Here is a 24,370-nt window from a genome sequence, read left to right on the forward strand (position 1 = left end):
ACGATTATCGCCGACAACAATGTCGTGACCAAGTGAGTGATCAAAAGTTGGGTGCTAAACTAAATGTCACCAAGCATGTGATTGATCCACCAACTGTTTAAGTATAGTCACTGATCATCTCAGTTGTGTACGTGATCTGATTTGAGCTTCGTTTCAGTCATGAGTGTTGATGATTGAAACAGTGGCATTTGGCAGCACTGTTCACAGCCAGAAAAAAATCATGATAATGCGTGCGCCGGCATTAAGCTAAGCTTGTCAGTCAGAGTATCGCGTTGAACTCAAGAATTCACATGTCGTGTTCAGCATGTCATAACGCACTTTTATTGACTATCAGCAATGAGCATCATGATACCACGGATATGTTCATTGTTTTCGTTGGTGAAAATCTCGTGATACTCATGACATTTTGCAGCACTGGATCAGAGGTGATGCTTAAACAGTTGTGACCAATACATGCTTGGTGACATTTTAACAACCAACGCTCGGTCAGTCGCTTTGTCATGCCTTTTTTTACTGTTAGCAGTTCTGTAAAATATCACTGACATGGTCATGACAAATTTCGACTGAAACAAAATCATATCAGCGTCGCGAGCTCTACTGCGAAGATCAGAGGGGAGAGCAGTTGGTGCGACCATCACATGCTTGGTGATATTTTTTGCAACCAACTCTTGGTCAATCACTTGGTCGCGACATTTTCGGTCGGTGATCACCGCGATTTGCCGGTCTCATGGTACAGTCGTCAACTCGTACGACTTAACAACATGCCCGTCATGGGTTCAAGCCCCAACTAGACCGTGCCGCCATACGCAGGACTGACTATCCTGCTATGGAGGGTAATCCAAAAGTCATTGAAAGCCAACCCCACACAAGTGGTACAGGCAGGCCTTGACCGACAACGGTTGTTGAGCCAAAAAGAAGAAGAAGAAGAAGATCACCGCGATAGTATAAGGGGCGTGCAAATGGTCCCAAGCAACAAAATTAGCATGCTTTCTCGCTCTGTCTGCTTTGATGGTCTGTTGGTTAGTGTTCAATTCCGATGAAACGAACGAGATGTGGGGTCTGAGGAACGGGGGATAAGGGCGGTCTGAGGAAGGGGCATGAGGTGCGGTCTGAGGAGCAAGTGAAAAGCTGTCCACCAATTTTGGTGACATTTTTTTGGATCGGCGGCACCAACAATTTTTTTTCGAACACATCGACGAGGATTCCGCCAAACCCACCGTACAATGCATGCGGGCGACTTGAGTGGTCGGACGGATTAGAGGTGCGATGCAAGCGAGTTGTTCTTTTCATTTGCCGGTTCACGTGTAGGGAGAACAGAGAGGGGGTAACGAGATAAATATTTTCATGAGGCAATAGTTTCAATAGAGTAAAGCATAAAAAGTTTAATTTTTATACTTTGAATTTGACGAACTTATATCAACGTTTTACAGACCAGAGCGGAGACAAAAATATACTGTCCGCGTTTCATTTGGGGGGTCGGACGTCCAAATCGGTCAGTAAATGGTTGAGTAAATCAACTCAATAAATATGATTCTGACTGAATATAACAGTTTCAAACCTTTTGAAATAGTTTTTAACATCCGATCAAAACGGAAAATAATTTGACATTTTACAATTGATGTGTCAAATCAGTACAATTTGCTCAAATTTAGAAATCCGCGTATAAAAGGTACCGTGTATCTCGGGGACCGCCTGTATATTATTATTTTTACGCCACCTTCTACTCTCACCTTTACTCAGGAAGCAATTCAATCTTTTCTTTCGTATTAATGAACACTCATTGTGTATTCACATACATACTGTGAAAATCTATTTGTACGATTTCTTTGCTCTCCAATCTAAAAATTCATCAAACTCTTCATCAGCATCATCATCATCCTCCTCACGATCATTGCCATTGGCTGTTTGGGCGGGTTGGCCCGTCCTTTTAGCAGAACTCAAAAACATTTCTGAGCCTTTAACTCCTTTCAAGGTCTTAACTTGTTCTTTCTTCTTTTCCAAATCCAACACACGAGACCAGTTGCGTATTTGTTCATCTATCTCCGCTATTTGTCTTTCGGCGGTGGATTCCTCTTGTTCCTCACTGATAATGGCCATGGAAATGTTTGTTGCCTCCTTAATTTCTTTCTGAAATTTTTCCCATTCTTCATCGTTCGGGTCTTTATACTCCTGATTACGTGCTTTCGCATCCATTTTCGGATCGTCAAAAAATCCTTCTGGTAATTTTTCCTCATCTACCATTATTAAGGATCCACCAACATCTTTTTCCGTATGATCAAGTTCCATCGGCTCTGCCACCTGGCCACGATGCTTTTCTGGCAGTTTTATGTTGACAAGATCCTTACGTATAGAAGAGGGAACATTAGCTGAATTAGCAGCATCATCGAAAAAGTCATGTGGTAATGCGTCTTGTGTTGCTCCCGTCTGCGAGGAATTCTTCAGTATTCCTTTAATCTTTTTCACAGGTACGGTATCAACACCCGTGTCTGGACCGCCGGTTCGTTTCAGATTCACGTTGGGAGCGTTTCTCGGCTCCACACTATCAACTGCGGAACTATCCTTGAGCTTTTTTGCTAACTCATTGTTTTCCTTGTGTTGCTTAGAGTGTATGTGGACTTTCCAAACCGCGGCGGATCGAACGATCGACCGACAAAGAACACACATTAGTTGTCCGGCATCGTTATATGTATTGGAGGAATCGAGAGTTAAGGAAAAATTCACTGTATGTACTATGTGTAAATATTTTATATGAAATGTGTTCAATTGTTTTACCTAAAAACCTTCGCGAAATATTTTGTTTTGGAAAAGGATATTTTGCAAGTGGAGATTCGACGCGTTTCAACTCGCTGTCCGACTGCTGCTGTTTGGCAGCTTTTGTTTCACTCATTATACGCCTCAGATCTTGCTGAGAGTATTTCTTCTTGGATAACTTAAAAGCGGCAGACATTTTCGAAACTTTTTACGGGCCGATAAATGGGAAGAACAAAGCTCAACTTCACAGAGAATATTCCGTCCAGTTTATTTACCAATAATGCCCTGACAGTGGATGCACAGAGTGTAATGTTAGGTACAACTGTTTGAAGCTTCCATTATAATCCAAAGGGCAAAATCAAGATCCATAAAATATTAAAAGTAGACCAAGGTTCATATAATACTATAGCTCGGTCATACGAAATCATGAAAAGATTTTGCCAAATCGTTTTAAATTTGATTATAAAATTGAACATCGGAGGAGAAACTCGACATACGGCTCACTCGAGTAACAACGATTCCCCTGTACAACGAGCCATCATGCCAAAACCTGTATGGATGGAAAAAAGGGAAGTGTTGCCAAAAATGGTCGCGAATAGTTTATGGTTGCCCAGACAAAATACTTTTTTGTCCAGACTTTTCTGACATAAAATTGATACACAGGCGGTCCCCGAGATACACGATACCTCTTAGGCCCGGGTCTGCGATGATAATATGATACCAGCAATAAAGCGTTTTCTGAAGCGTTTGGCAGCTGTCAGTTGTTATGTTGCGCTCCGTGTTATGCTGTGTGGAGTCCTGCGGTATGAAAATGTTGCGGGAACATTTGTTGCCAAATCGTATGGACGAACTGTCAAACTCATGTTGCGGGAACATTTTTGTTGCAAGTGAAACAAATCGAACCTGATATTTTTAACCCACCTTGATTCATGCTAACCGTATAAATACACGATGCGCAATCTCAGATTGCGCATATATTCGTTTTATCAAAATATATGTCAATTCGCGTAGCCAACCCTGAGCTATAAACGTCATTTCCATACAATTTCAGATTGCGCCATGATTGCGCATAAATTTTCAAGATTATGTGTCCGAGATATATAAATTTTGTTTGACAGATAAATATATCAAACCGATCCGTTTGACAGATAAATATATGCGTAATCTGAGATTGCGCATCGTATATTAATACGGTAAAACGCAGATGGTTTGACAGATGGAAAAAATCGCCAAAAATTGTCGCGGAAGCAAGGTGAAATGTATAATGAGGTGTAGTTATAGCGCTTTTTGCGATCCCCCCCGTAGGCTCCGATTTTGACAGATGGTTTTCCGCTTGTATATGTATTGATGGATTGTTTACGTTTTGCATGGTCAATATTTGGTGGAGATCAATTTGGATGAATATTTTAGTTTATTAGAACACAGCTCGTGATTTAAAATGGAAATTTTCCTTCGAGAACTTGAAGCGTTCGCCAAACGCGGAAAACTAACTGTCAGTTTTCTTCGTCGATTCTTCTTCCACCTAGCTGTCAAAACGGGCTTATAACTTGACCTGATATCTTTACGGTCCTTGCGCGGAAGATTTTTTGGGTCGTCTAGAAGCAGTGTGACAGGGTTAAACGGATTGGTAAAAAAAAAACATTTCTCCCCACATGAGGCAAAATCGTGTGGGTCATAGATGTGACCAATGCCTCACCATCAACGCCAATCAAGGTTATCAACAATAAAAGATAATCAGTAAAATATATATTTTGGGGTTTTATTTATTTTTATTATTGGTACTTCTAATATTTAAAATATTTCCAAATAGGTTTGCCTCTTCTGTAAATCTATTGTATAAACATCTTTTTAAAAGATCACACCGTTCTGTCGCAGAATCCGTCCTGCCATTTTGGAATGCTTCAATGTTATGACATTTGAAAACGCTGTCAAATAACAGAGAAAAAACCAAGTGCGGTGCTTCCGATTATAGTTTTATTTCATTATTCCGCATTGCCGGAAATTTGTAAACAGTAAAGGAGTTCTGGAAGCAATTTTTAGACAACATCCAAATGGCCGATCTGGAGGCAGTAAATGGTGTCGACGATGCGAACGACAAAAAGCAAAAGAAATCGTCGAAGCATGATGGTGGAGCCGCCGATTTGGAAAGAGTGACGGATTACGCCGAGGAGAAGGAGATCACATCTCACAATTTATGTTCAAACGTATGGATAAATATTTTGCCCTAGTAGCGTACATGCTGCAAATGCTGTTTAGTGCAATTATTATTAAATCGATCGTTTGCCTTTTCTTTTAGGCTGCAAACTTGTTTGAAGATAAACGCAACAAGGAAAATGAAGAAAAGCTAGCAATAGAACGAGAACTACAGAAAGTACATGTGAAAAAGGAGGACATAGAATTGATCGTAAGTATTCAGTAGTTTTAGAATCTCACGTTAGAATGCCTGATACGATAAGATTGGTTGCAGATTCGTGAAATGGAAATCACTCGCAGCAAGGCGGAACAAACTCTACGCGTGCACCGGGGCGACGTGGTAGCTGCCTTAGAAGCGCTGATAAACTAAAACTCTACGCCGTTTGTGTTCCTTTCCATACGCTATATGAAGTGCGCCGCTGGACGCTTAAACTCTAATAAAAGAAGTGAAAAGTAAGTGCAAAAATAAGTTTGTGCGGAAAAGAAAAGAAATTGCCTTCTGTTAACTATAAGTTTCAGATCAAATTAACTCGTACAAAAAGTCAATTTAAATTTAGTTATTCTAATTTGTTTATCAACACCCTTTACATGTAAACCGTCTTATCATTGCTATTGACTAGAGGAATATCATAGCATTCTTCCTTGGGACGTCCATTCGTTTCACCATTATCGGAGGGTTGTATGATCTGTGGTTGCGATGAAGTGAGTTTATCGGGTTCGAACGCATGATTTGTTATACCCTGAAGGTTACTGGAAGTGCGATCGGTTGGCAAATCCGTGGATAGTCCATGATCGGTTGTGGTGGTCGTGGGAATATCGATTACTGCTATTCCACTGCTCGTTCTCTCAGTTTGTTCTTGTGTGTAAGGTGGCGGATTTTCAGCTAAAGATATCTGAACAAAAAGATGAAACATATTACTATTGGTGTCGAACACCCCAAGTCTTGCATGTGGTTTATGGCTAAATATAGTACTGTACCGTATCACCATCGTACGCTGGAGGCGGGCCACCTACGGGGGCAGGATTGGATTGTCTATCAGGCTCGACCGATGAACTCTGCTGACTGATCTGTCTCTCCGTTTGCCTCTGTTGGTACTCGTAATTATGCCGAGTTTCATATTTGGGTGGACGATCTCGTAAGCGCCTAATGACGCGTTGTTGTATGGATGATAAAGAAACTCGACTAACAACAGATTGGCGAAATTCGCTCTCGAGCACTTGATTGTTGCGTCTTACGGAAATGTAAAAGGAAAGGTTATTTATACAAATGTTGTTAAATTGATATGCGACAGTGTTCAATAGCGGTTGCCAAAGCCTAGCCTGGCGATAATTTTTATCACTATCTAGAAAAAGATAAACAAACACATTGCTTACCTCAGACGATTACGGAGAGTTTTGTACAAGAGAAAGCTTAGAGAAATCACACCAAGCACCATAGCAGTTGCCAGTGCAACCTGAGCAGCGGTCAAGAAGAACAGAGACTCCTGGCTGCTGTGAAGAAGTTTTACTCGATAGACATAATTTCTTCATTGAACATTGACACACATACACACTTCCCAATAGACTTTATAAGACTATACTGCTCACTCATTGAGCCGGATTTACAGAAAACGAAGTCCGGTGACGATCCGTTTTCACATACTTACATGCAATTTCCATTGCTATCCAAAGAGCATCTCCGGCAAACACCATGATAACAGGTAAGTGCATCGCTGATACAACAACCCCGACAGTACTGTCCTTCGGCTGGGCAAGGCACACATTGAAAGGATCCTTGATCTTCGAAGTGTGGTTTACACTCGCAGAAACTATCCTCTCTGCACACTTCAGTTTCTGCGACACAAACTACAGCACCACACTGCGTCAAATTATCAGCTAAAGCTGCAAACGAACAAAGAAATCACTCAAATATAAAATAATAAATAGTACAGCACACAAACCACTGCATATTGCTATGACGGCGTAGCAAGTGCACCCGCATACCTGCGTGAAATGGGTTCGTAGTAGTTGTGCCGTTAAATGCCGGAAGCCAACTAAAGCAAACAGCCAGCATCAAGTACGCTATCTTAGTAGTGTCCATTCCAAAGTGTTGGTGGACAGGATCAACATTTTTTTTGGTGGCTCAACTAAAACAGCATATTTAAAAGTAGATTAACTTTTCGTCGGATCAATTGCTAAACATGCCTTTGACGGAAGAACGGTGTTGCCGTTAGCAAGCAATATGCCGCTAACCACGATCAAAGTGGCGATAGAGGTTTGAAAATACGAGCACAATTGGGGTGATTTGCAGTGGTATATCGATGTATTGTGTTAGCTCATTTGTTCTTATCATAATTACGTACTTGGTTTCCCGATTGATAGAGATAGTACGCAACTGTCGAACGTTATGGAGACGAGTGTATCATTTGGAATCCAAAATAACGTATATCAGCGAGCCAGAATGGGGTACGCTGCACACGTAGTCGTGTTTACTACCTCTTCTACAATAAACCTTCGACGACTACGGCAAAACGCTGAACGAAGAAACGCGAGCACTACATCAAGTCCGCTTTCAAGATCCCACTAAAATTCCCTGTACAGCCCATATGAGGTGAACCCCTGGACTAACTGGAAAACAATGTTTATCGAAAAGCGCAAACGTTGCTATCGCCTTTCTGATGATGGGGCATAGCTATGATGATGGGGCATGGTATCAATATCTTGGGCGAAGATAGTAACAGGGCGCTTATCAGTGCTTCCTTTCTTCCGCGCTTTTTGACACACTATTCTTCTGCCCTTTCCTCTTGCCTTCAATTTCGATAAAGTGTCCGTGGTATGTGCTTCAGGTTCGTGATTACTTTAATGTTTTATCTGCCTTACAAAAGTACAAAATTAATAAAATATATAAAAAAGAAAAATGGAAGAAATAGGAAATTTAATCCATTGTCAAATATACGGTTGTAAGTGTCGATTTGCATTATAATGAAGACGTAACTTGAACATTTATCTAACAAACCACGTAGATGAAACATCACAAGCGCTACAGATTAAGCTTAAACGACTATAAAATCAAATATCCATAGAAAAAACGAAAGTTCCACCGCTTCATTGGTTTTTGCTCAATAGATGGCGTTATTACAACTCATCATTATATTGCTTTCCTTTTCTTGCAATGTGTTTCGACATGTTTCATCATACCAGCCAGACCTGTACAGCCTTCTAACTTTTTGAGCATAAATATCAACATGAATGATTGTGTGGTCAAGATACGTGGGTATCAACACCAACGACCATTACATAAATATCACTTGCTTCTCATTGCTGGTAGTTTCTATTGGAGTTTAATATTTAAACAATCGTATCGCCGTTCTAGTTCTATCGATGCATAACTTTAATGCGAAACCATACAACAGTACAGAGGGAATGAGAAAGCTCTCCAAGCGAGCAAAAAGCGCTCCACTGGTTGGGTATCCCACCAACAGATGGTGCCACCAGCTTTTTGCTATTTTTAGAATGCATGAGTCGTTTGACGATTGCTAAACGAAGTCTTTCTATATTCCGTTTAGGTTGAGAGCTTGAATCGTTCATAACCCGTTTAGTGGTCGTTTAGTGGATTTGTGGCAATTGGGCACTGGTTAGATGGGGTTTTGGTATTTTTAAAATTTCTTATTTTACTACGAAATGTTATAAAACATGATTATGATCCTTTGGCAATTTCCGTGTGAAATTAGTACAATTTGCTCGAAGAACTGTAAAAAAAAACCACGCATCTCTAAATCAGCGTATAACAGGTACCGCGTATTTCGAGGATTACTTGTACCTCGTATCTCGGAGACCGCCTTAATTTAAAATTTTGAATGCGACTTTCACAAAAAAAAACTGTCGTATAGAAGTGGTGACTGTCACTTGACAAAGGGTTTGTTTAGATGTTGCGATTCACTTCGCAGTAAAAATACCAGCTCTCCCAACTGGCCATATGGTAAAAAACTCGAACGCGGCATACCGACATTTTTAACAACACTTTCTTCGCTGATGACAAGCATCGCGTAGTTCGTCGTCCGTAACCATAGCGAAGGAAAGTATGTTTTCTCGATCCTACGAAGTGTTGTGATAGTTTTACATGCAAAAGTACGTTCCATATGCGATATTCAATCGTTTACAGGATTACATGGCAACATTGCAATGCATCGATGTGTGATCCTGATGAATGGTGAAATGATTAAACCAATTTACTAGTAATGGTACATCTATCGGATTGAGTTTCTAAGCAAAGTGAAAAAGTGATGATGAATGATTCATTTGCATTGCTTTCCGTTCGAGTCACGGATGTTCACAGATGTTAAAGTTATCGTGCTGTGTTTTGAACAGTATTGTTACTATGTATTAGAATGCATTTTTTATGTTCATCTTCATACCGACCAGTAGAAGGCCGACATATTCCGTAATTCATTGAGAGAAGTCAACAGCGGTGGGTTGGTATAGGGTTGCTTTGTTTCTTGTTGAATTCCGGGGCATTGTGCCGACTTTCGTTAGTTTGTTCCCGTTTTTCAAGATAGCTTATGTGTTCGGTGTCACCTTACCCCGTGTGGTAGCCATACCGTAACCGTAGAGTAACCGGCAACATAGCTGCGGACGATTCGGAAAAGGCTGTTGTAGCAATAAAAAAATCTCTTCATACTCTGCTCGCTTTGCTATCGTATTGCTTGGGACACCTTTCTCTTTATGGATTAGCTATGGCGTAGCAGGAGGAAGTGCAAACCCTGCTCTACCATCGCCGTGGATCCGACTCCACAGCATCTATCTCGAGCATAGGAAACCTGCAATGCATTTCCAAAAGGTAGAGTGAGTGAAAGAGGGTCAACTGCGAGATGTGTACCGTCCGCGCAAAGACGAGAGAAATCGTTTGTTTTTCTTTTTCATAGTGAGATTGTGGTGAAAATTGTGTGAAGCTCATATGGCGGTTTACTAACGAAATCTGCAAACTATGTCGGGGGTTGTGAGCTGCTATGTTGTCCCAAAGGAACCATGTGTGCGAATATAAATGTTTACCAAACAGTGTTTTTTTCCTTCATCTAATTTGACCTCGCATGACACAGCTGTCCAGGAGTGTGCTCACAGGTGACTGAGCGAATGGTGCATCTTTTGCATTCCATTGATATTGCATTTCCCAGAGCATTTGTATGGGTGGGAAGTGTTGAATGGTTATGACTTTTTGAGTATTTCATGAACGTGTTACAAATATAGAATAAAGGGTATCGATTGTTTACAGCTATAACCTTCCGTTCCTCGGTGTGTTATGTGATATGTATTATATTATTTTTATTCCAGTGCAGTAATTAATTATACGGTCTCTGTTTTCGTTCAATATGTAGCAATGTCACCTACAGTTGCTTCAGTGCAGTGCCAGATTTTAGTGCGATTAGCGAACAAATCGAAAAAGCTATAAGAACGCCGACAATATGATAAATTAAACATTAAACTAATACGCTCTGTGATCGCAGCTCCAGTACGCAACTCGGTCGCGTTCAGTGCCGTTTTAGGTGTTGAGCAATATTATTTGCTGTTCGACACCAACTCTACCGTGTTTATGTGCATCACAGGCCAAAAACTCTAAGTTAATCGCGAGACACGATGCAGCTCCAAACACTGGGGTACGACACATTCTGGTTGTATTCAATATCGGCCGTTGTAATGGTCAGCATGATCACCACGATATTATCATGCCTGTGCTGTCGGCGGAAACAGGAGATCAAGTAAGTAGCGTTATGAAACGTTTTCCTGATAATATTATCCTATTCTGTGTGGTGTATGTTAAGAATAGTGTTATCTTGTAAACTATCAATAATTTGACCGTAAACTAAAAGGATCAGGGGGTGAAACGGTGGGTTATAACGATTATTATTCTCAGACTCTAACCGACATTAAATCTTAAATCGCGCAAATTAATTGAGTGTATGCATTTAATGTAGTTTTACATTATAGTATTCATCTGATAATATTCGATGCGGAGTGACAATCATTTATGTTGTGTGTTTTTAGTTTTGTTTTACTTAATTTAAATTTAGATTTTTAATTATTAATCTTTTAAATATATTTTTTGTATCACATCTATGCACGTTTATGCCTAAAGTACTGCTAAATTCGAACGCCCAATTTGTTTTATATTAGCTTTGAGTGTACTGGCTACGTGAATTAAAGTTGTTATGCAAAAGAACTACATATTGTCCCCGAGATTTGCTACCAATGCGGACATTGCATAAATCGCGAGTGTCGAATTTTCACGGGTTTCAGCTACAGTTTTGATATCTATCTAATTTTTGTGTTTTTTTAATTGCAGTAAGTGGTATTAGTAAATAAATTAATTTTTTGATACGATTTTGGCTGAAAATAACATTTTTGCTTGTTTTTGAATCATTCATTTTGCAATTAATGTGCCAAACGTAATGTTGCAATTACGTTTAAAAAACGTAAACAACGAAACAATACGATGAAAAATCGTAGCCACATCATACATTAATCTATTAAAAAATATAATACTGAATGACTGAAGACTACGGAATGAATCATAAGAATTACAAGCATGAAAAGTATGTTTGATTATTTGAACAGTCGCTCTCTGATGTAAAAGCTTCTTATCTGATCTCACACCAGAGACATGCGTAAATATTCGATTCTTGAATTGTTTATAGTTCATGTTCTTTTTTTATTTATATGTTTTTATTATTATTATTTTGGTTTTTTATTGTTATTATTTATTATTTTGGAGTATTTTTTATTTTTTTTATTGCAACGTTTTTTTATCTTTTTTTTCCTTTCTCACTGTTTGATGTTTGCTGGATGTTGTGTACGTGTGTGTATATGGAATTTGTATTTACGTGTGCTTGCATTTGGTCTGATAATGTAAATGGGCGGTACCGCAACAACATTGAACAAACGTCCTTCCCATCAACCTCCCCTCAACATTGCGTTGTTGTTGTTGATGTTGTCGTGCCTGTGGATTCCGCACAATCCTGAAGAAATGATCTGCTCGGGCTGGAAGGTATGGTAAAACTCACAAATCCTGAGGACACCCTGTTACCCACTGGCTCAAACATGGCAATTAATGCATCAGTCAGCACTGCAAACGGTGCAAATGGAATAGCTTCATCAAACACGGCTAATCTACGTCCTGCCAGTGTTGGGGGTGCTTTCGGTTCTGATATTGAGAGCAGCAACAAAAGGTTTGTCAATTTCAATTTTTTTGTCATTGCTTCGTATGAGTACGGATGTATAGGTAATCATACATTATTCTTGACTTAAATTGAATGAATCTTGTTAAGTTAAATGAACCGTCGGAGCTAGATTAGTATTGACTAACTCTTTTCTATTCCATTCATAATCCCAGGACTTCCAATGCACCTCATCGAAGCCTTCCAGATATACCAATCGCCGAACCTACCGGTGATAACAATTCAGAATTGTATGCTACCGTTGGCGACAAAGTTCAGGATCTTCCGCAGGGAAGGAGTCGTAAGTATTTTACGTTATATTCAAGAAGGATCCAGCAAGAAATTAATTTTGCCCTACTGATCAGTGAAACCAATACCGAAAAAACTATATTTTTATTAAAAAAAGATATAAAATCGTAATATTTTGTTAGGTTATTGATTGGACACGACATACGACTTTAGAAGGACCTTTTTTTAAATTATATTTGTTGATTAACTTGAAAAATTGTTAGTTTGTTCAAATTGAAATATTTTATTAAAAATATCATCACACAAAACTATTATTACATACACATGCATGCATATTTCCACCTCTCAGCTTGTATGTATCATCATTGTTTGTAATAAAATAAGTTCATTCAAAATTCAGATTAAAAAAATGTACTAAACATATATGGTCTTTGCAATCGTCAAAGTGTTAAATTTATAAAGAACTTTCCGTTTCCAAAACAAAAAGTAAACAAAAACAACGTATTTCTAATGTTGTTTATCTACTTTTGTATTATGTACAGGTGTTTCCCGAGATACGACTATATTGGGACCGAAAAAATGTTCCAAAGCAAGGCGTAAGTCGAAATAGTCGTATGTCGAATATCTGTGAATATAAAGTCTATAACCGAAATGGAAGAGTCGGAATCTTTGATATCGTGATTTTTATTTGAAACAATATTTGATAATGTTTACTTAAATTATGTTTAATTTATAAGTTTGACTCCAAAAGCCGTTTACACAATATATATATTCAAGATTGAGTAGTTGTGGAATATTTGGAAATGTGAGTGTAACCATGATCAGCAAGAAATTAAACAAAAAAAATCAATTTCTTCTGAATCACTACTTTTACTTGTCAAAATCAAAATCGGCGTATCTGCGAATCGTCGTATATCGGGGGACGCCTGTATTTATAAATTATTTTATGATACGCATTGAGTGTGTATGGTATACGAATGGCAAAGTCGTCTAGGGGAAAAATGGGCACCTGCGTTGTAAACGTTTACATTAACTTGGAAAGTTCGAAATATGTTACACAGTGCTTTGTGAACATAACTCATGCCCAGAAGGATATTATTGCCACCCTCATGAAAATAAGCTTTTGTAAGAATTTGTATATCCTTATCTGCCGCGTTATGATTATCATTAAAGAAAAACTTATCATTCGGCACCTAAACTGTCGGGAAGCTATCGTGGCAGATCTTTATATGTTTTCTTATTAGTACTGAGATCAGCTAAGGGTCTTTACTAATGTTCTCCTTCTTATTCGTTTAGCAGATTTCAATTTGGTTTTTATTATATAAACTACACAAATAAGAAAAGCCCGCATCTAATACATAATTACTATTCGCAGCATCGGCCAGTTTGAAAAAACAAACCAGTGTATCGCAACACAGTTCCATCAGTCAGGCGGATGATATAAGTTCTCCTTACGCGCGAGTCAGATCTCCGCCACATGCATATGACAAATTACGCCGCATGGAACATCCATACGCGCAAGTAGCACAGGCTGGATCTGGTGTTGGCGGTAATGTGTACGATGGTGGCACTAGTGGCCCTTCTGGAATAGCAAACCGTTCAAAGCCGCGGGACGGCGATGCCGATGACGATGAAGACGAAGATGACGACGAATTGATGAGTCCTATTTCACGCCGTGAATCGACGCAGAATATAGAGGAACGAGAAACTTCAACCGTGGTATGATTTTGATCATTCGCAAGCGGCACCGTTTTTGAATGAGCATGGTATTTGAAGATTTATTTTTCCCCCATTTTAGGATATTCCGGCCGCGTCTGCAATTGCTGGACGTGTTTCTGCTAGTCAAGATTTACCATACATGACTCCTCCCATTGTTCAGCCTTCAACGCAGCATTTTAGTGGCGATTCTCAGGATTCCTCTAGTGAGTAGAGAGTTATGAATGGAATCATTATAATTTAGATGATTGCTTATGTAATTATTTCGTTTTTCACAACGTACAAAACAGAGGGCTACACAAGCATCAGTGTGAGGGAACCGTTGGCTAACCTTATGCCACAGAACATGCCCAACCAGACCACGGCCAAACGAAGACAGGTATTGGGCGATTCGCACTATGCTACGGTATCGGACGATTCGGACGAAATGTACGCCGCGATTGATGATCCGGGAAATCAAGGTGAGCTGTACACTAGCGGATCGGAAACGTACGCACAAATTCAGCCTCCTAATGCAATGACTGTATCAGTTGAAATAAACACGGGGGCATCGAGCCGGCCTCAACCTCCACCAATGCAAACGCTGCATGCTGCAATGAATGATTCCCTTGATTCAGCCGGCAGTTCTACTAGCACCAAAATGAATTCCACAACGCCGAATCGGCTTAGCAATCATGGCAATATGATAACATCCGGCGACGAGCACAGCCATGGACACTTTACCTCCTCATCTGCCGGGACTGAGGGTGGTTTAAAAGCACAAACATTTGTTCAACACTCACGCCAAGCCTCATCCTCGAGTTGTACTAGTTCAGTAGGAAATTTGGGCTCACCAAAGCCGGAGAAACGACAAGCAAACAGCCCTTTACCTCCAACGCCAAAAACATTAAAACATCAAGCAAATAATTTCTTCAACACTTCGAACCAGTCGATGATTGGATCTGGTAGTGTAGCGTCATCAAACGCTACGTTAATAACCTCTGGACGTAACTCAGTTGCCTCGGTGATTGAAAGTAGCGGCGGTGGATCTACATCAATCAACAGGGAAAATACTGTTAACAAAACTAGTGCAGATGTTGATAGTACAATGCTACCTAATGGTGTTCCATCCGGTAGCAAACAGAAGAAAAGTCCATCGAAGGATTTGGAAGGAATGTATGCAAAGGTATGCTATCAAGAATATTTCATTAAATGTGCCTTTAAGTCTAAAAAAATAGCAAATTGAAAGTTTGCACAGGTTTTTTTTTTGGTAAATGCATCGGGATTCTGGATCAATCTGTTCGATAACTCCCAGTGATAATTTTTAGAAGAGGTTTTAAATAGCTTATCTAATCTTTTTTTTTTCTTTTTGAATACGTTTCAGGTTATGAAAAAGAATAAGTTATCAAAAGTTCCATCGCAAAATTCATCTCCTGTTCCACTGCGCAAAGACGGCTCAACCGATGAGCAGCACCTGAAGCAACAGTTGCTGTCAGACTCGGATATGTCTCAGTGTAACGATAGCGGATCATTGTACAGTGGCTCACCCAGTAAAAATGTGATCGGACCACAGCGTAATAGTACCGGTAATTGCCAAAATAAGGACCCTGGATATGAGACTATTCCCGGCGACAGCATAAAGGGTATGGAAATGGCCCGTAAATCTGCCGACTATGCGCAGATTCAAAAATTGCATCGCAATCACGCAGCTGCTGGCGGGATGACACTTGGCAACGTGTTGCCAGGCGGTGGCGGTGATGGAAATTCTTTGAGCGCGTTAGTGGCGCAAGGTATTGAACAAGTGTCGCTTGGTTCGCTGGAAATATGTTACGGTATTGATGAGCATTATGAACGATCTTTTACAGCGAACGCAGAACCAGGGTACGAAAGTTTGCCAGACACGCGTGGGAGCCTCAACGACCCTGGATATGAAACGCTCAATCGTGGCTCAAACCGCACAGAATCGGACTCTGACCCAAATTACGAAATATTGCGTCCAACTAGCAGCAAACCATCCACTGCGAATCAATCATCAGCGACACATAATTTGAGAGGAAATGCTGAGGACACCAGTCGTGATAGTGATGGTTACAGTAGTATACGGGAGACCGACAAAACACTTCACCAAACTACGAGAAATGGGACAAGAAATCGATTGAATTTCGGAGTATCGCGAGGAACGGCAGATGATGAAGATGCGGACAGCAATACGCCAGGATACAGCAGTATCAAAGAGAAGGATGATTACGATCCCGGGTACAGTGTGATATCGGAACGGAAAAGTCCTCCACCAGGTCATGATTATGCCAGCATAACGGAAGAAGCAAAAAAACGAAAACCAAATATTAACAACAATCTAGAACCGGAAGACGAGTCGGATATATATTCCAGCATACCTCACACCGCGTCCGGTACACTGACGCTTCCTTCACCATCTGCGTTAGTGGTAGGTGGCCTGGGAACGGGTTCTCCGGGTGTCCCTGGTGGTATTATAGAGACCGGCGTCAACTTTACACCCATGCCCGATCGAACCGGCTCTGTAGGTATGGGAACGCTTTCCTCATCTCCAGGATATTCCAGTATTTCGGAAACTCGCACCACGCCCTCTTCAACCGATGGAGATGGTGATGGAAGTACAAGCTCCCCGGATCAGCTGATCGGATACAGTAAGCATAATAGCAACACCAATACCACGGTAACGACCAATAACAGTCTTAGTCGAATATCGAGCAACTACGAATCGCTCACTGGAAGTGAATCTGATCCAAACTATGAATCAGTGAAATATCTCAACGTCAAGGAAAATCCTTACGAACGATTGCACAATGAAGCAGCCGGAGGAGGTGGTGGGGCGGCAAGCGGTGTAGAATCTGTTACTAAATCATTAACGAATGATTCCATTACAACTGATTCGGATACTGCAACTCCAACGCCTGTAACCCAACCAGTGTTATCTGCTGGTATCGCAATCGTCCGCAGAGGTCCGGGCACACCGGATAGTGATGGGACAGGGACAGCGGTTAGTGATTATTTTCAAGTTTGATTTGTTTTAGCTTAGATCGTCCCTTATCCCACTATAGAACGCATTCGCTGAGAAGTGATTATTTTATCTCAGACACATTTTGACTTTATTTATTTATTTAAAACTAAAAAAACCCCTTGTTATTGTTAACATAAATTTCAAACGAATGACAACGTTGGATGCGATGGGTTGTAGCGATTGCCATCCATACCATCTGATAGGAGTAATGGAAGCATATAGTAGTGTGGCTTGTGGTAAACACAGCGTTATAGTGCTTCAACCACGATATTAACTAACTGTCCAGTCTTTAGGCTTCGGTGATTATTGCAATGCTACCATGTTGTACCATTTGTGTGTAATATTACTTGAACATTTTTTGTAAATTGTGCCTGTTAAGAAGAACAAACAACTAAACAAAACACGCACACATGTAGAGTACGGGATAGCAACTGGTAGGAGAACGAAAAGCACTGTATTCGTTTTGCATAGTTTATTGTGCGAGCTTACTTCTTTTTATTAGCACTGGAGATAACATTTGCATGCATATTGTGTGCGTTTAACCGTGATAGGTACATTCACGCGGTTTTTGAGGACGAGAAAAGGTCGAAGGCATTTCTCTTCCACTAAATTCATGCAATAAGGCATACAAGTACAAGTTCGGAGTATACAACGATAAAAAGAGAAACATCGACTATGATTAAACTACAACTGGACTGATCGGGAAGTATCCCCAGTAAGTATCCCACCATATACAGACAAGAGGAAAAAACAAATAATTTCGTACGAGTATTGGAGCTGATTGCTTGTAGAATGTCGAGAATTTGTTCGATCATGTGATTTACAATTGGAGGAAAGTATCTTTAGGCAAAGGATAGTGAGCATTACCGCAACGAAAACTTTAGCTAAAATAAGGTAGGGGCACCGGGGAAGAGAGTCTGTTTTCTGGAAGTTAAATAATTTCGCATCTTCGATCGTTCCAAATCATTACCTGGATAGCATCGTTTTTTTCTATCTGTGAAAGTTCTGCAATCTGTATTAGTAATTAATAATAGTAACCTTCACTTAGACTACAGCAGAACATGAAACATAAAAGCTCTGCTGCTGTCTTCTACAACAACGTCTTGCAATTATGCCCGTAATTATGTATGTTGATTGTACATATGCCAACTACGCGCTTCCTAACGTTCACTGTACCTTTATGTATCACTCTTAAAGAAAGTATTGTTTACCACCACCATTGAAAATATTAGATAAATTATTAATTTTGTTTATTTTCTTTTTAAACCCGCACGGACCAAGGTGTTTTGTTTGTTTGTTTATTTGTTTTTTTAATAATACTGTTTTCCGGTCAGCATTAATTATCGATTGTTGTTACAAGCTTTATATTATTATATGATTAATATACGTAAGCTTTAAAGACGTAAAATATTTTTGTATTTATATGACCTATTCTACTATACCATCGGCATTGTCTGCATAGCTAAAATAAAGAAATAAACATTACTCATATAATGCGAGAAAAGGGGACAAAAGCAGCCCCCCTTTCCTGAGTTCAGGGCGCAGCAGCAGCATGGTTTTGATGACACTATTACGTTATTACTTGTTTCATTCATGTTGGTTGTTTTTTTTTTGTGCTTTGTTCTATTTTCCGTGCTTGGTATGCAGCATATTCTCCAGTGGTGGGTAATGCCAGGCCTAAATGTTTGAATACATTTAGGGAAAAATTATAGATAGACCGAAATCGAAAAATCGAAATTATGTTTTTTCTGCACACCTTTAATATTCCAGCATAATAATTTAAGGTTAATGAATCAAAAAGAGCGATATATATACATTTAAAAATTACTGTTCAAACTTTAACATGAGAAAATGAAAAGCAATTTAACAATTCTTATACACAACGTTACAAAACAAGATGCAAAGCGAAAGTTTACGAATGAAATTTATAACCTTTTGTGAATAAATGTAAAACAAAATGAAGATCTAATTAAATTGTATACTTACGAAATTGGAACAGATGAATGTTTATCTTTTCGATATGGAAGAAAAATAAGTACATTAATTACCTTCATTAACACCTTCTCCCAGCTATGCACTCAAATAATGCCTTTATGTCGATGGATTCTTCACTAGAGTGTCGTGTTTATTGCTTATTTTTCCTGTATCGTGGTATGCAACACATTGCATTGAATGTATCATGAAAACACCGACAAATGAACGATATTTTACACATTTTTGTTTTATTAGCCCAGACACATACTCTTGTTTTTATACCAATAATAATGAATTTCAGAAGTTCACGGGAGGGAACAACATATCCGCTATCACTATCTGCTTGGTTTGGACTTGTTTCATCTGAAAGTTTGTCATCTGTATCTTTCACTCTCATACTCCACTTGACCTGAGAATTGGAATGACTGATTTTTAAAGATCTCACGAGATTATGAACATAGTTTTCCCTACTGGAGGGTGTATTGAACAAACCTCGTCGTTTGAATTGCTCCATGAAGAATTTTATATTACCTGCACGTGAAACACGTGTTGTCAGTCATTTTTGTCTTCCACTCACCACTCACTAAAATAAACTGATTACATTCTTTCGCTAATGCGGACCCTCAGTACCACCAGCGTGGGAATGTTGATTCGATAAGCGGGACCGATTATTGGCATTAGAAACCAGCATCGTGAACCGATGGATTTTGATGAGAACATCGCTCCGTCGATATCATCAACGCTGCTGCTGTGTGGATTGTTTAACCCTATAGCTCGTCGTGCGCTTCTTTGGAACCGTTCGATTGCTCTTCTTGATATAAACAAGCTGCCGGTGTTTGCATGCGATACTCGTATTCACAACGGTTCGGCTCTGTGACGGATAGTACCCTTGTGTCGAGGCCACATTCCAAATGCACCACAGCAGACCGCTGAGGTCCATTCCAGCAAGGTGCTCCGTTCGAGTATATCATCGCACTGTAGTCACCCGGTCCGTTCCATCGGTCCCAGGTTCCTAATCTAAAAGACAGCCAGTACACGTGTTGATTAGTAATCATTTTGCCCTTTCCCTACTACTACTACATACCTTGTTTCGGCTCCACCATTTCGGGGCTGCTGGATCGCCTTGTCAAACGGACATAGTTTGTACACGTACTCACGATCCTCGAAGTGGAAACATTCTCCATTTAAAGCAGCAAACTCTTCCTCCTTGCCGTAATCCTTCTCCAGCAGCTCCTTAATGCTGCGAATTTCCTGTTCCATCTCTCTTACGTGACGATCCGCTTCTGTGTACTGGTTACGCGCCTCGTTCGCCTTATTAATCAGTTCCTGTGTCGCCGGATCATATTCAACTGGCGGCTTTTCGCCTCCGCCTGCCCGTTCGACCTCTCCTTCGCCGACATCCTCCCCCTCATCTTCCTCCTGCTCGTCCATCGTATCTTCGTCTTCCTCCTCCCTGTTGTGTGGTAGATAGCCTTCGTCCACGTAGGAGGTATCTTTAACGGCTGGGTCATGTTCGCTACCTTCCAGATCGTAGGTATCGGATTGCAACTCCGCTTCCTCCGTTTCTTCTGCTGTGCCTTGGAGCTCTTCACCTGGCGGTTTAAATAGCCCGGAATCCATCATAAGGAAAGGTTTGATGCGCGGCCAACACAAGGTTACGAATGTTTCGAAGTCCACCTGATCTCGCTCGTCTAGGAAAAAGCGAGCTTCATCTTCCGTTACCGCACCGTCACGATTGCGATCGAAAACGATCCTCGTTTGAAGTTCGACCAGCTCGAGCATTTGATTCTGATTAGAATCATATTTTCGGAATGTTTCTTCCGCTTCGTCGCGATTGTTCACAGCGTCAGCCTCTTCCTTCATTTTTTTCGATTCCTCCTCACGCTCTCGGTATACCTTCAGGGCCGCATTTTCCAACTCCTCCGCTTCCGTTTTCAATGTTGCCTTCTCCTGTTTCAATGCTTCAGCCTCGGCACGATTCTTGTCGAGATCGGCCAGCCGGGCCCGCTGTTCATCCTTCAGAGAGCGTCCTCGCTGGCTCATTTCCAACCTTAGCTGGTTGCCCGTCTTGAGCATCTCGCTACGCTGCTTTTCACGCATTCGATCTTCCTTGCCGAGTTCGCTGCATCTGTTCGCACAGTTCGCCTGCGAAGCATACTCGTCCGAGGCATCACAGCAATCACAGATTCCGTCGTTTACTCTTGAACTGGGGATGTTGAGTTGCTTGTAGCCGGCATTAGTACAGTGAAAGATGCCACTCGGACAAGCGGCCGTACCCGGCTCGTCACTCCCATCGTCGCAATCGCAGTAATCGTCGTTGATGTTCTCCCGGTGTATTATCTTTTTACCATCGAGACATACAAACTGCCCGCTACCGGTGCGGTCTTCGTACAGACTAGCTTGTGCGATAGAAACTCCCCTAGGACGGGGTAGCTCGGTGAGCACAAGAATACCAAAATTACAAATCGTTGCCAGCAGCAGCAACCAGCCCCCGCTTCTATGTTTGGGTGACATTTTCCCACTCTGTTAGGTAATTATCTTGCGCGTTCTATACCTAGAAATAATAAGTAATTGCACAATTTGTTTGTACATACGATTACGATTGTTATACGGTTTTGCTTACTTTTGCTAAACGGAAAAGAAAATCCGGCTCGATGTACATAAGTAAATCGCTAACCTTTTTCTTAGCAAGTTGGAAATAGCCGAATCGTCCCTTTTCTGTCATATTGACAGTGCAAGCATTTTGTCGATTACAGCTGCGCAGGTACCAACTCGTACATCGAATAATGAATTTCGTGAAGCAACATTCTTAAAATTGCACCTTTTGTATGTTTAGCTTTTTATCAGTACGATATTTAAAAATAAATAATTAAATAAATGAATTAAATGACTTCATTACGAAGAGGTGTGATCGGACAATACTTATGCTAAGATAAAAAATAAGTTTAGGTTTTCGGCAAAATACGTCTGAAGCAGCATGTTTTGTTGCAGGGCTTTTGATTAAAATTTATTGTCATCAGATTCTATACTGAAAGATATGCTAAACGCACAGAAAAACCAATACAGGCGGTCCCCGAGATACACCCCTACCAGCATTAAACGGCTTTGAAGGCATTCAGAAGGCATTTAAGGCCTTTGTCGCCTTAGAAGGCGAATAAAGATTTCAACCGAAACTTTCACGGCTGTAACGGGTTCTCTTCGAAATCTTTCAACTTTTTGATTCAACAAGAACAGATAGCTTGCCGCCATCTTAGCTTGTTTATATACTGAATTTGCACCTATACCAATGTAACTGCCAAATAGAGCAGTGACAACGCTTTTGGTTCCGAACCGAGAAAGCGTGTGTTCAAATCCAGATTTTTATGATCTTTTTTCTGCGTTTATTTCTTTTTAAATTAATTTTTTCTTACTATAATTACTTGAAACAAAATTTATGTGAAGCGAAATTAAAATAATACCTTTTTAAAAAAAAACATAATAATTACACTATGTTCACCGTTCATTATCAGGATGGGAGAAATATGTATCTCATTTTTCCTTTTATTTTAGTTATCGAAATGAGTTTGATATATTATTACCTTTCAATGAGTTGTTATTTAACAACCGAATAATGTAGACCATCTTTAATAAAGTGAAATAGCTCAGAGCTTAACGCAAGAGAACATAACACGTAAATCGTGCTATCGAATCTCACGCTCATATCTGGGAACACTACAACAGTGCAGTGCTGAAGACGCTTGTAAGGTTTTCTTTTGACAGTTGCAATTTCAAATTTCAAATTAAAAGCGAAATTTTTCATTGACATATTTCAAAGGCATTTAATTACTGCTAAATGCACTGCTGATCGCCTTCAATTCGCCGGCGATTACAAGGCGATTAGAAGGCATTTAACGGAAATTTGCGGGTAGGGACGGTACCTCTTATACGCGGATTCGGAAATACGCGGTTTTCCAAATTTGACAGTTCTTTGAGCAAATTGTACTGATTTGACACATCCATTGTGAAATACCAAAAAAAATCCGTATTGATCGAATGTGAAATACCATTTCAAAACGTTTAAAACTGTTCAATTCAGTAGAAACATATCAAATAATTAATTTGGTGGCTTAAACAACCCCCTACTTGCAAAATTGCACGAAAATTATTGATATTTTGGCTGGAAATCACGAGATTCGACTTACGCGGAAATTCGAGATACGCGGTATTTTGCGGCCGTTTTCGGTCCCCATCAACCGTGCAAAACGTAAACAATCCATCAATACATATACAAGCGGAAAACCATCTGTAAAAATCGGAGCCCAGGGGGGGATCGCCAAAAGCGCTGTAACCCCAAATAGCCAGAATTACTTAAGCAGCTCATTTTGGCACGCTAAAGATCGCTGCTCTAATTCGCCTTTTGCAGTAGTTAAACAGCATCAAAGTTCTATGTGGGTCTTTCAAACAGTGGTTAAGCAGCTTCCCTATGCTACGTTGCTGGTGCGATTATTTTTCTTTGTGTTTTATTTTCAAGCAAGCGTCATCGATAAAATAAACAACAGGATTTGTTTTGTTTATGTACATGTGTATATTTTTAAATCCTTAATATTCATGAATTATACAAAATGTAACACAATTTACTGTACAATCACAATCACTTCACTCAATATTCCTCCTTCAATTAACTAGCTTGCTATAAAAAAAGCTATAAAGTTCCATCAAGTTCGGTACACACTCTTAACAAGCCTTAAGGTTCTATCATGAACCCTACACACAGTGCTAATCAGCCGCAAAGTTCCAAAGAGTGCCATGTGCCTGTTAAAAAGCTCCATAGTTCCGCAAAGTACCGTCTATCTCTAAGTCAGCCACAAAGTACGACATCGGAACGAATTTTCATTAAACAGCCCCAAATCAGCTACGAGCTGGCTATTTGGGAACTATCCAAATAGCCAGCTCGTACTTTATAGCTGATTTAGGGCTGTTCAACGAAAAATCGTTCCGATGTCGTACTTTGTGGCTGATTAAGAGATAGACGGTACTTTGCGGAACTATGGAGCTTTTTAACAGGCACATGGTACTTTTTGGAACTTTGCGGCTGATTAGCACTATGTGTAGGGTTCATGGTGGAACTTGAAGGCTTGTTAAGAAAGCGTACCGAACTTGGTGGAACTTTATAGCTTTTTAATGCATGACATCGGTACGAGATGGCTCTTGTCAAAGTGTCAAAGACGGACGCCGGCAATAATCTCATTGCTGCTGCACAAGTTAGATTCGTTAATTGAAGAATGAATATTGAGTGAAGTGA

At 40.2% G+C, this 24,370-nt stretch overlaps 5 protein-coding genes across 15 annotated transcripts; 2 read left to right on the forward strand and 3 right to left on the reverse strand.

The window, feature by feature from the left end:
- Positions 1-1,787: 1,787 nt before the first annotated feature.
- LOC121589315 (zinc finger protein 830) lies at positions 1,788-3,118 on the reverse strand. Its single transcript, XM_041908117.1, has 2 exons — positions 2,814-3,118; positions 1,788-2,686 (listed from the first exon to the last, which is right to left on the reverse strand). The coding sequence occupies exons 1-2, from the start codon at positions 2,945-2,947 to the stop codon at positions 1,810-1,812; spliced, it is 1,011 nt and encodes a 336-aa protein (XP_041764051.1). The 5' UTR covers positions 2,948-3,118; the 3' UTR covers positions 1,788-1,809.
- Positions 3,119-4,651: 1,533 nt separating this feature from the next.
- LOC121589316 (huntingtin-interacting protein K) lies at positions 4,652-5,413 on the forward strand. Its single transcript, XM_041908118.1, has 3 exons — positions 4,652-4,955; positions 5,048-5,155; positions 5,219-5,413. The coding sequence occupies exons 1-3, from the start codon at positions 4,803-4,805 to the stop codon at positions 5,312-5,314; spliced, it is 357 nt and encodes a 118-aa protein (XP_041764052.1). The 5' UTR covers positions 4,652-4,802; the 3' UTR covers positions 5,315-5,413.
- Positions 5,414-5,496: 83 nt separating this feature from the next.
- On the reverse strand, positions 5,497-7,371 carry LOC121600424 (the record flags this gene model as incomplete). The annotated part of the gene is made up of 5 exons (XM_041929005.1): positions 5,497-5,837; positions 5,923-6,175; positions 6,319-6,435; positions 6,591-6,825; positions 7,287-7,371. Coding segments are annotated over 5 exons (999 nt in total), but the record flags the coding sequence as incomplete, so codon positions are not given.
- A 1,537-nt stretch (positions 7,372-8,908) lies between these two features.
- On the forward strand, positions 8,909-19,105 carry LOC121587911. 10 transcript variants are annotated; one of them, XM_041905243.1, is made up of 9 exons: positions 8,919-9,051; positions 10,296-10,676; positions 11,940-12,143; positions 12,308-12,432; positions 13,756-14,099; positions 14,179-14,302; positions 14,387-15,261; positions 15,460-15,865; positions 15,941-19,105. In XM_041905243.1, exons 2-9 carry the CDS (start codon positions 10,555-10,557, stop codon positions 17,116-17,118), a joined length of 3,378 nt encoding a protein of 1,125 aa, XP_041761177.1. In that variant the 5' UTR covers positions 8,919-9,051; positions 10,296-10,554; the 3' UTR covers positions 17,119-19,105. The 10 variants fall into 10 exon arrangements, with proteins under 10 accessions (XP_041761173.1, XP_041761170.1, XP_041761169.1 ...); XM_041905240.1 differs by lacking the exon at positions 8,919-9,051 and adding exons at positions 9,402-9,760; positions 9,846-10,041 and having other exon boundaries at positions 15,460-19,105; XM_041905239.1 differs by having other exon boundaries at positions 8,909-9,002; positions 15,460-19,105.
- A 211-nt stretch (positions 19,106-19,316) lies between these two features.
- LOC121587912 (glucosidase 2 subunit beta) lies at positions 19,317-22,004 on the reverse strand. 2 transcript variants are annotated; one of them, XR_006004131.1, is made up of 4 exons: positions 21,713-22,004; positions 20,174-21,643; positions 19,582-20,106; positions 19,317-19,498 (listed from the first exon to the last, which is right to left on the reverse strand). XR_006004131.1 is itself a non-coding variant. In XM_041905245.1 (3 exons), the coding sequence occupies exons 2-3, from the start codon at positions 21,601-21,603 to the stop codon at positions 19,857-19,859; spliced, it is 1,680 nt and encodes a 559-aa protein (XP_041761179.1). In that variant the 5' UTR covers positions 21,604-21,643; positions 21,713-22,004; the 3' UTR covers positions 19,317-19,856. The 2 variants fall into 2 exon arrangements, 1 of the variants encoding a protein (XP_041761179.1); XM_041905245.1 differs by having other exon boundaries at positions 19,317-20,106.
- Positions 22,005-24,370: the final 2,366 nt, after the last annotated feature.

The sequence above is a fragment of the Anopheles merus genome, chromosome 2R (genome assembly GCF_017562075.2).
Source record: "Anopheles merus strain MAF chromosome 2R, AmerM5.1, whole genome shotgun sequence".
Lineage (NCBI taxonomy): Eukaryota > Metazoa > Arthropoda > Insecta > Diptera > Culicidae > Anopheles > Anopheles merus.

Coding starts and splice junctions, on each gene's coding strand:
- LOC121589315 (XM_041908117.1), bottom strand. CDS start 2,947: ATGTCTGCCGCTTTTAAGTTATCCAAGAAGAAATACTCTCAGCAAGAT. Junction 2,687..2,813: donor GTCGAATCTCCACTTGCAAA/ATATCCTTTTCC, acceptor TTCCTCCAATAC/ATATAACGATGCCGGACAAC.
- LOC121589316 (XM_041908118.1), top strand. CDS start 4,803: ATGGCCGATCTGGAGGCAGTAAATGGTGTCGACGATGCGAACGACAAA. Junction 4,956..5,047: donor CTCACAATTTATGTTCAAAC/GTATGGATAAAT, acceptor CTTTTCTTTTAG/GCTGCAAACTTGTTTGAAGA. Junction 5,156..5,218: donor AGGAGGACATAGAATTGATC/GTAAGTATTCAG, acceptor GATTGGTTGCAG/ATTCGTGAAATGGAAATCAC.
- LOC121587911 (XM_041905239.1), top strand. CDS start 10,555: ATGCAGCTCCAAACACTGGGGTACGACACATTCTGGTTGTATTCAATA. Junction 12,144..12,307: donor ATTGAGAGCAGCAACAAAAG/GTTTGTCAATTT, acceptor TCATAATCCCAG/GACTTCCAATGCACCTCATC. Junction 15,262..15,459: donor TGGAAGGAATGTATGCAAAG/GTATGCTATCAA, acceptor AATACGTTTCAG/GTTATGAAAAAGAATAAGTT.
- LOC121587912 (XM_041905245.1), bottom strand. CDS start 21,603: ATGTCACCCAAACATAGAAGCGGGGGCTGGTTGCTGCTGCTGGCAACG. Junction 20,107..20,173: donor AATGGTGGAGCCGAAACAAG/GTATGTAGTAGT, acceptor GCTGTCTTTTAG/ATTAGGAACCTGGGACCGAT.